At 37.9% G+C, this 11,208-nt stretch overlaps 1 protein-coding gene across 3 annotated transcripts; it reads right to left on the bottom strand.

Moving 5' to 3' along the window:
- Positions 1 to 595: 595 nt before the first annotated feature.
- ETL1 (SNF2 domain-containing protein / helicase domain-containing protein) lies at positions 596 to 8,743 on the bottom strand. Of its 3 annotated transcripts, XM_087317964.1 has the most exons (12): positions 7,518 to 8,742; positions 6,768 to 6,885; positions 5,764 to 5,804; positions 5,417 to 5,667; positions 5,146 to 5,326; positions 4,858 to 5,067; positions 4,605 to 4,781; positions 4,347 to 4,505; positions 2,996 to 3,073; positions 2,781 to 2,917; positions 1,886 to 2,104; positions 596 to 1,586 (listed from the first exon to the last, which is right to left on the bottom strand). In XM_087317964.1, the coding sequence occupies exons 1-12, from the start codon at positions 8,520 to 8,522 to the stop codon at positions 1,412 to 1,414; spliced, it is 2,751 nt and encodes a 916-aa protein (XP_087174090.1). In that variant the 5' UTR covers positions 8,523 to 8,742; the 3' UTR covers positions 596 to 1,411. The 3 variants fall into 3 exon arrangements, 1 of the variants encoding a protein (XP_087174090.1); XR_015529629.1 differs by lacking the exon at positions 596 to 1,586 and having other exon boundaries at positions 1,969 to 2,104; positions 2,996 to 3,066; positions 7,518 to 8,743; XR_015529630.1 differs by lacking the exons at positions 596 to 1,586; positions 1,886 to 2,104 and having other exon boundaries at positions 2,848 to 2,917; positions 2,996 to 3,238; positions 4,342 to 4,505; positions 7,518 to 8,743.
- Positions 8,744 to 11,208: the final 2,465 nt, after the last annotated feature.

Here is an 11,208-nt window from a genome sequence, read left to right as displayed (position 1 = left end):
GTGATAACGAACAAAGAGAAAGGGGAATAGCCTATCACAAGAGATTTTGCCATCACGAGAATTAGAATCTCTCTCCTTACACATACACGAGAGGTGCAAGTTATGTGATCTCACATTCTCAAAATGATTTTTAAGTGGTGTAAATTGATATATTCAAGTTATAAAAGTATTTAAATTTCAGTTCATCCTCTTCTGTATCTATTTCACATAAACCCTCCTCTTTACCCCAACCATCACTTCCCTTAATCATTTACTTCTACAATCTTTCCTGGTGATTCATCACAATCACAATGACTACGACCTACATAACATCGCTCTAACACACTAAACTAGAACGATATTGTTTCTGAGTCAAGATCACGCAAATTAACCTATTGAGCCATCTACAAATACCAACCTCATGTCAATTGAGCCAAACAACAAGGGAGAGATGATAATAATCTTCATTCACCTTATTGAGAACATTTAGTTTCTTGACCCCATAAGGCTACACGATGATAGCTCTAGTGTCTAGGAATTAGAACCACAATAATGCACTTAACTATATCATAATTTGATACAACACCTAAATGAAAAAGATACAGAGAACGATGGTTATATCAAGTTCGCCAAGGATCAAACACGAGTTTAGTATCTAAAATGTCCCATGCAGAAAGAAAACAAAAGCATGTTAAAAATCCATAATTGCCCATGGGAAGTTATATAAACATCAAGCATGTGGAGCTTCTTTGAATTTCAGAAATTGTATGTGGGCTCTGCCCATTCCTCACCAAGTGTCTTCTCATCTAAAGGTCCTAAATTCCTTGCCTCTCTCTATATATGTGTGCGTGTGTGCGTGCTATTACAAACTCCAAGCATCGCGCAATGCAATCCATGATGTGTTGAAAGGTGACTATGGCATAAACCCATCATCTCTCTTACATTTATCATATGCTCATATAGGCTTTTTATTCTGAGAACCACATCCAAATCGAAAGAGCTGGTATTCCAGTAACCATTCAAGTGCCTACCTTTTCACCATACATTTCTCATTTGCACTTGACATTGAACAATGTGGTACAAGTCACTGGAGTTAACCACATTCATCCCCATCAAGCACCAGGACACTGCCAGATGCGGAGTGAAAACTGTAGTGCTGCTTTAAGTATGAATATGGTAAGTCGGACTGCAGATTCTGTCTTGAGTTAATTACCCTTCCATAAAGCCCTTTTGAAACATAATTGGATTCTCTAGGATTATTAATATACTTTCAAGATCTCCCAGCCTTTAAGAACTCTAGTCTTTTCAGTTCTTGCCCTCCTTCATACTTGCGAGGATCAGTTTATTGCCTTGAAGAAATGCAGATATATGCCTGCTGCTTATTCAAACATTGTCATAGTCAAAATGGAAAACCTAATATCACACATTGGTCTTATGATGGTGCTGCATCAAGAATTGCAGACAATATAGCACCCATCCTAAGGACTTCATTTTCATTATTGTTGTCATCCACTTCTGTTCCTGTTTCTAAAACAGCAGCGTCAAGAATTAACTTCCGCTTCGCAATGCTATATATATCCTCATCAACAGTCCCCTTTGTGACAAGCCTGGTCGTTGACAATACATTCAGATAAAAGATCAGGGAAAATAAATAAACTTGTGGAACCACACTTATAGATTGGTAGAAATCTCTGAAATATTGCTATATTCTTTATTTCCCCGTTACGTGCCCATGTTCTTTATTTCTCCATATGCCTCTTGTCAACCCCCCAGATGAGAGAACGAGGAAATACAGACCATATAATTGCTTAAGAGGGGACTGACATGAGCACTTTGCAAAATAACAAAAACAACTGGGCATTTGGGAAATTACACGAAATTCCAGAATACCCCTTATAGATCTTACCTGTACACGGTGACAGGCTTTGTCTGTCCAATGCGATGACAACGATCCTCTGCTTGTCTATCCATTTGTGGATTGAAGTCCATATCATGAATAATGACTGTATCAGCGCCCGTCAAGTTCAGGCCTTGACCCCCAGCTCGTGTAGATAGCAAACATGCAAATATATCAAGATCATTGTTGTAATCATCAATAATATTTTGACGCTCTGCCACTGGTGTACTGCATAATAATGTATAAATACATACATATACATATACAAATTTAGTCGCCACATCCAAAATCAAGCATTTCTGCACTTTCAGCACATTTGCAAAAATGTACAGTGGATGGGCTTCGAATAATAATATTACATACTTAGGGCAATGGAGACAGATGGCGTATAGAAAGGAATGACATGAAAAAGCAGTTTCTTAGGGCCAATAATAATGGTAATGGTGACAAAGATAGAATGCATCGCACCCAGTCAGAGTCATAATCTTGTTTCATTTTGCATCATCTACCGAAACCTGTGCTCATAATATTGAAGGGGTGTATAAATGAGTTGCATGAACTGTCAGCAGTCTTAACATTCGCAAAAATAATGTCTTATAACTTACATGGAGTTAAATTGTGGCTTCAAAGGTGGGAATATGCACAATATGCTGTGTTGCACTAGATCAGATCCAAATGAGACCACTTACGGCCATAGTCACAAAAATGTGTTTCACCAGAAATAAAACTCACTAATGTGAAACATGAGAAAGGACCCTAAAGGGAAACCTAAATTTATTGCTCTTATTCCACTATGTTGTGAGCTAACACATGGAAAATCGTGAATGTAATTATCAGGATACACATTTGTTAAAGCATTTCTTTCACTATTAAAGCTAAGACTATAAAACATATTTTTCATCACCTTCCATCTAATCGTGTATATTCGAGCTCCATAACATCCAAAGCCCATTCAAGAATATCCATCATTCCAGTCCATTGACTGAAAATAAGTACTCGATGAGCTTCCTTTTTCAACTTTGGAAGAAGCTTTGATAATGCCTGGAACAATGACTCATGGTCAGTCCCATTATCTCTCAATAGAACAGGCGGCAGCCTTCAACACGAAAAGAAAACCACCTGACATTTTGCAGATTCAAGGGCGTAACTGTTGCTGAGAACTCCTCGCTGTCCAAGTCCTCCATATGATTCTGAGATCTAAAAATGCCACAGTTAAATCACACCTAATCTCACGAAGAGAGTTCTACCATTAAAAATGTAGAAAGCATTGCCACACAAAAGCAGAAGAAAGATCATATGATATCTCAAATGCAGCAGGGAAAGTATAGGGGGCCAAACTGTTGTCGCAGGTAATCATGTTGGGTTCAGTAAATCAGAGCATTAGGAAAGCTTTAGGTTTACACATACTAAGAATGTGAAGGACATTTCATTTTTCGCCACTCATAGCTGTACATTTTCTGGCTGGATCAATGATTTCTTTAAGCACCCAATTTTAAACACCATAATATAGAATAAATCAACCCAAAATGCAAGAAATAGAAAGGACAATTAAGTGGAATTTTGGAGGCGCTGCCTTCACAAAGCCAACATTCAATTAGGCATCTTCAATACTATGACATTGCTTGACAAAGAGAATGTATCTGTATTAATACTAGATGAAAAAACCATACATCCTAGAACAAACCTAGATATGGAAATGAAAACATCTACTCAATTAATTGCTTGGATCCAATTTGCATGTACTGGAACAGCAGGTTTCGATGAACAGACAGAAAAAAGAAATACTAGAGGAATGTTGAAAACATGTCCTTCAACTCAACTAAATATGTGCATGACACGTATCTGCAACGTGTCAGAATATGGCAATATCCAGTCAAGTGCTTACAATCAGACTACCCTTAAATAGAACAGTAGGTTCAAACTAAGCAGAAAGAATAGTTACTCGCATACAATGATAAGAAAAGAAAATCTTCACAGTTCATAAATCTACCATCTAATCATCAATTCAAAATAACTTCATGAGACAAGCAAATACACAAGGGTGAACCAAGCAAAAGAAAAAGAAATATGCACAAATTGAAGTAGAGCCCTCACATCATGATACCCTTGATGCATTTGCATTTGTTGAAAAGTTTATTTTTGAGGCAAAAGATCATCTTCTAACTCTTAACCCTCATTTGTCATATTGTCAATAGCCCAAGTACTACAAAAGTTGACCAAGAAAAATCAAAATGTAAGCATACACTCTTATTCCTAAAGGCGTCCATCCAGAAAATTAGATCAAGCAAAGAAGAAAGGAAAAGTTGACCTAAAAGCCTCTAACACTGAGACACTAGTAGTAAATTCTAATATTGAAATGCGTCCTTTCCATACAAATTGGCCGCCAAACAACAAAAAAGGAAACAGAAGCATGTCTGAATCAACAGAAGCATGTTTTCTAAAAACAAAAAAATTTAAATTCTGAGCTTACCTTATGCAATGCATAATCACTGTAAGACATCAGCTCCTCCCTGACACGTTCCAAGGTGCATTCAAATCCAAAAGCGCCCCTCAGATGCAATGCCTTTGCCAAACTATCAACATCAGCATCAGTGTAGATTCTTCTTAGAAGTAAAGGATGGTTAGCTATCTGTGATGGACAAAAACATATAGTGAGCCCACCTCACAAGGTTTGATGTGTGAATCGATAAATGCAACATAGCCTAAACCTGAAATAGCCATAGCATACCTTTCGGAACTGTGTAAAGTAATTAGATACTTGACGTCTCGGAAGAAGTTTAACAGCATTTGTTAGTTCCTTAGATGCTGCTCGACCCGACTGTGCCAGTCGTGCTGTTGCCCTGTATTCTTCAAGTGCTTCCTTGTAAGCTTCAGCTTGATCTATTGTCATTTCCAGTGCTTCAATCTGCAAATGCACGATTTAGGAGCTCTTCTTTGATAGTCTGAATTAATATATATGCTTGAAAAATAACATAAACTACCTTCTGAGTCTTTGCCACAAGCTGCTGCATAACATCTGACTTCAAACGCCTCAGAACAAAGGGTCCAAGTATGGCTTTTATACGAGTTATTAGGTCCACATTGTCCATTTGGTTGTCACTAGTTGTTCTGTTCCCAAAAATCTCCTTCAAGTCAATATCACCGGAATCAAAGATATCTGGTAACATAAACTCCAGTAAAGACCACAGTTCCTGTAACAGCCAAGACAATGAATCACATTCCAAGTTGTAATGTTTGATGAACCTGAAAGCAAGCCTTACATTTTTTACCTGAAGATCATTTTGAAGTGGAGTTCCTGTAAGAAGAAGACGCTGCTTGGCTTTCTGTGCTAACGCCCAGAGGTGTTTCCTTCTACTGCTGTCTCTATCTTTTAGTAAGTGAGCTTCATCCATAAGTATACAACTCCATTTAAACCGTCTCAAAAGCTTTCTATCATCCTTTTGCTGGGCACTGATAGCAAACAACATAAAATATGTGTTTGTTTCAATAGCATAAGTTTCCTATTATCCTATAAAGCTCAAATATTACAAGTTAATGTACCTCTGTCTTTCAAAAAGTGAATAGCATGTAAGCATTACATTGAATGGTGCAGGCTTTCCTGCCTTGGCAATACGGTTCAACTCCTTAAATAGTGCAGATCGTTCAGATCCATGGTAGGAAACTACTGAAAAATGTGAGCACCATTTCTTGAGTTCTCTTGACCAATTCTCTAGCAGGGAAGCTGGGCAAATTACCAAATGTGGACCTGGGTCTCTGTCTAAGTGATTGAGAACAGCCAAAAATGAAATTGCCTGTCAAGTATTCATGGCATTCTGATCAGTATTTAATTCTCAAAAGAATTCACCATTGTTCCTAGTATTTCCAGCCGCTTCACACTTGCAATATACCTGGATCGTCTTCCCTAGACCCATTTCATCGGCAAGAATAGCTGCAATTAGAGCAACAGAAAACTATCTCACACTGCAGATATTACGAAGAATACTTGCAAATGGAAGTGAACTCCAGATTATAGCTCTCAATATGATTAGATAAAATAAGAACACCTCAATTTGAAGTCTAGGGAATACATGTGTGCATTCACAAATACATAGATGTGTTCATTTACATGCGTGCATCTATAAAATTACATGTTTATACAGATGAACACGCATACATCTAGTCACCTTGGTAGACATAGATACATACACATACATTAGTATCAGTATTATTTTGCTAAGTGTTGCATGATGAGTTGCAAGTTGCATTGTAAGTTTCTGGAATTTTTTCCAAATGGCGATCTCCCTCTATTTCCCACAATCTTATCTACTATGAACCTGCATCATACATATATCAAACCCCCTCTCACAGCAAAGCAGCACAATGTTGCTTCTATGAGCAGTTCAGCAACTCACAACATTTTTATCTTCTTACTCAGAGTCACCTACAGATTCCAGAGAATCAGGAGCATGCACAGTTTGCATTATGACTTCTAATTTTCTAATTTAGGTGGTCTTACAAGGATCGTGTTACGACAGTTTTGATCTAGCCATGATTCACCTGTCATTGGTGCATCATTATTTGATTCACAACTTCAATCCTGTAGCTCCTAACACATTGGCAATATTTGCCTGGCCAATTTCTTTCGGTTACTTTGAACTATGATTAATATGTAAGTAAAGACAGATGTATCTGAACTTATTTTGCATTACTCATTCAAAACTTGAACAATGCCTTTTAATTTGTAAGTTTATGGCATTTTATTTCGACATTTGAAATGAGTACAGCTTGCACTATATTTCTATGAATTGTGTATACCTATTATTCAAGATTATGAAAATTCATACTGATCTGAAACATCATATATAAGTTTCATCCATACTTATAATTTATGAATAAAATTTTGAGGGCATACCTCCTCCAACCTTCTTGCGGTATAGTAGCATCAAAAAATTCACTCCCACCAATTGATAGGGCTTCAAAATTAGTTGTACATAATTTTCTTTAATTTGACAAGCAGCACACACGTCTGACTAAAAATGAGCAGATAATAAGATCTTAGAACAATGCCTTGAAATAACATGGTTCAACACAGTATTGATCAAAGCTTCAATATTCACAGACACCACAATTTCTCTTCTAGCTTAAGAGATCATAGAAGCTGCCAAATTTATCAAAACATGGAAATGAGGATGAGAATATTTTTTGAAAAATGAAAAATCTAACGTAACACTACTAAAATGCACTAGGACATGGCTCATAGTATGAGATCCAAAAAACTACACGATAGGTATGAGAAAATGAGTGATCACGAATAGAAGCACACACAGAACATGAGAAGGAGATCACACAAAGGAAATAAGATGGCTGGAAGAGCTCTAGATTGATGAAGAGAACAACAACAGTAAGTATGAGTGTGAGTGCTATATGTAAAGCCCTAACTTCCTAATTACTTTGTACCACCACATATGAGTATATCATGTATATGTGGGTACATGGGGAAAAAACCTCTAGGCAGCTCTAGAGTAAAAAGTGCCCATCCATAGGAAAATGATTCACGTCAAAGCTACTCGAAGGACACATTGCTTTAACAGTATAAGATTCAATATAGTAAAAGAATTGACATAGTATAAGATGGACCTGAGATGGACCTGATTTATCACACCTGTGTGACAATTTTTGCTGCTGAAGGATCTACTTCAGCATAGCTATCCATATGACACCCTCCAGAATCTGTGATTGAACCTCCAACGTTCAGCTCTTTCCTTAAAGATGCAGCAATTTCATCACATTTTTGCAGTGTTTTTTTTATGAGGTCTACCTGAGACTCCGTCTCTTCATCTTGAGTGCATATTAAAGAACCAAACTCTGTAAGATCCTCTTCTTCCTGGATCATTCTAGCTATGGCTTCATCATTGTCCACATTATTCTGGTTCATCTTTACGTTTCTAAACCCTCCTGGCGTTTCTTTACGTTTCATCAATACAGGCCCAAACTCTCTATCACTGTCATGAACAACTGCATTCTGCTTCATGATCGCGTTTCTAAAATTTCCTGACGTTCCCTTAAGTTTCATTTGTACAGGTTCGAATTCTCCATCATCACTATCGTCAATAACCAAATCCTGATTCACCATTACGTTTCTAAACTCTTCAGAGATTACTCCTTCACGTTTCTTCTGTAAGTTTCTGAACTCTCCTGTCACTTCTACAGCTTTCTTTTGAGCAACACCGGACTCTTCTTCATCAGTGATATCAATAACAACGGTCTGCTTCAGCATCGGTATGTTTCTAGCTTTTCGCTGGATTTCTTCATGTTTGTTTCGGGAAGGCCTGAAATTTTCTTCGTCACTGTCCTCCAAAACGTATGTTCTTGCTTTCCGCTTCCTCAGTACGAGAGTTTGAAGATCTTCGTCTTCATCTAAAGCTTTGTTCTTTGCCTTGCTTTGAATGACGAATGATTCATATAAAGGAATAGATTTAGCTCCAATAATCTCACAGTTTCTTGCATCTAAGCTTCCATAGCTGTTCTCCGTTTCATCTGATCCACGTTCTCCTGTGAAGCAAATACGAGGGCCTAAGACACGAGAAACTTTCACCTTGTGAGAAGCACAAAAGTCATCGTCGTCATCATCAGAGAGCTCATGGAGAAGTACAGGATTCATATCCATGGATGTGAGAACAGCGTGTGTACGAGGATGGGTGTCTGAGAGAGAGAGAGAGTCGCAGGTAATGGTTTCTACTGAATTCTTCTTTGAGCAGAAGATGGATTGACCGGCTATGGCGTGGGGATGAAGATATTGGCCACGATCTCTACCTTCGTCTTCTTCGTTAGTTCTTCTGCTGCAGCTTCAGCTTCAGCTTCAGAGAGAGAGAGAGAGAGAGATGGCGACGAAGGCGCCAAATTTTCAGAGAAATTGAATCAAAGGTTTTTTAATCAATTTTAAAGACACACGTACGTAATTAACAGCGCACTAATCACATGATTAAGAGCACACTAAGCACGTCATTAAGAGCCAAACTTACCCCCCACTAAGCCTGTGATTAATGGAGAAGAGCAGATTACACATGCAATGTGCATAAGCAGCACGGCTCAATTATGCATTCAGGATCAAAGTGCGATAGTAGAGCCACTCGACTCAATTGATTCGTACTGTCAGGCTTCTGATTTGGAGCTAGGTGAGCAAATGGATCCTCTACTTCGAAGCAAAAGTAGCAATTTAGGCTCGGAATTATTGCAATCGGTTCATGCATCTACTTTCGGTTTTGGAGAGAAATTAACAATTCACCCCCCCCCCCCCCCTCCCTTAAGTTTTGCACGATGTGTGGCTAGATCTCAATTGAACCCACGTTCCACTCCCGCTTGACAACATTTCAAGGCTTTCGAAATTTTGGGTAATTTCATAAACTGTCTTTAGGCTTTCAATTATTACAAATATCTATTTATAGCTTTACAATATCAATGAACAAACATCAAGTAATGTTGCTCAATCACATAATTATGTCGTAGCATTGGTTTGTCTTCATCTCATCACACTATCTCACCCTCCTCAAGACTACTCTTGATCTAACTACCAAACAAGTTGGAATGCATCACGCTTACCCATGTGCTTCAACATGTTGAATCATGCAACAAATTGACCTAATCATTATTGTGACTTGTCAATTGGTGATCTAGGAGTTGAGCAAATCGAATTCATCATGCTTTCCTATGTGGTTTATGTCACTTGATCAACCAATAAAGGTATTGATCAACAAATAGCCTTGTGTGTGAACTTATCTACTATTACAGTTCTCCTCCATTTGCCAACATTTTAAGTGGCATAAACATTAAAAAATTCAGCATATTTGTCATTTGGTCATAGTGGATAACTTATTGGTATAATGGTTGAGAATGTTTGTCGTTATCTTATTCATTGACAACAATTGTTCATTTGAAGTTTGACTGAGTCCACCCTCCTTTAAGCCATGCATTGATGTTATCTGTTTGGTAAGAAATTATCTTGTTTCTTCCTTGGCTTTCATGATTATGTTTGATGCTAAATTACTATTTTAACTTCTCAAAGTAGTGTAGCTTACCTTCTAGGGCTTTTGATTTGAGTACCTTTAGCATTTTTAAGCTTTAATATTGTTCTCCTCTTCCAACTTGTTGCATTTTGGCAAGAGAAAGATGACATTGACTTCCTTTGTTGGCATCATGAGAACAATAATAAGATATCTTAGCCAAGGAAAGTTTTTTTTTCCCTTTTTGTGGGGGGTTACATATGCCCATCTTTGCTAACATTTTGAAGCCATGGTAGTGATCAACTACTTGCTATGTCAAGGCTCAAGAGATAATGGTGGAAGGAATGGAACCATAAAAAAAAGAAACTAGAGAGGCTATGTTGAGAAGTCGTGGGAACATTGGGAAAAGAGGAGGATTTGTAAAGAAAAAAGAGGGTTTGAGTTAGGGTTTTCTCGAAAAAAAATTCCCAAAACAAGACATCAACATTAATATAATTGACTTTCTCTCTATATTTTGGTTGAGAAAGTATTGTACTAATATTAAATTAAGAAATAAACAAGAAATCGAAGTTACATTTAAATACTAATAGTTAAAATAGATAATTAATTATGCTTATTACACTAATTTTAGCTTAAAGATAACCATCAAAGTATATAGGTACAAATGCAAATGCTTTGAAGTTTGTATACATGGAGTACGATATTTGTTAAGAGATTACCTTATTCTCCTACTTACACAATGATTGCTTTGGAACCTCAATAATCATTTCGTATAATCCAAGCTTCAGATAATGAGTCCATTGAACAAACCCACATTTTGGGATTGTGCCATATATGTTATATTTGTGAAAAAGTAAATATTTTGTGATAATGTAGAATACAAACAACAAGTTATGGATTACAAATAAACGTAGGTCTTGATAGGCTAAACGAGAGCAGCAACAGAGGAACGGTGCGCTAGTGCAGGGCAGAGGTCTGCGGCGCGAGCTCCTCAACAAAAGACCCTGAGCAGCGGAGCAGGAGGTGCGGAAACGGAGCCGGTGCAGGTTTGAACCGCACCAACGCAAGGAGGTGATCTGCAGACGTGGGGCACAATAGCCTCTCTCTACTCATTCCTGCAGACGACCCACAGGCGGTGTCGTCATAGCCTCCCTGCCGCCACTACTTCACCCTAATCACTAAGGGTTTCCACGCCCCCCCCCCTAGTTTGAGAAGTGCCCTCAATTCGAGAAGTGGGCCCCCAGTTTTAACCTAGAGAAAGCCACGCAACAGGATGATTCCATGAAAAAGGTAAGAATGTTGTTTCTGGGATTATCCTTAGAATACAATATGTTACTTCCTACTATTGGAAAC

Source organism: Azolla caroliniana, unplaced genomic scaffold (assembly GCF_043228905.1).
Source record: "Azolla caroliniana isolate FFs.n. ecotype wild unplaced genomic scaffold, voAzoCaro1.0.p SCAF_4, whole genome shotgun sequence".
NCBI lineage: Eukaryota > Viridiplantae > Streptophyta > Polypodiopsida > Salviniales > Salviniaceae > Azolla > Azolla caroliniana.
Note: the sequence above shows the minus strand (reverse complement) of the source record. Positions and strands in the feature narration are given on the sequence as shown.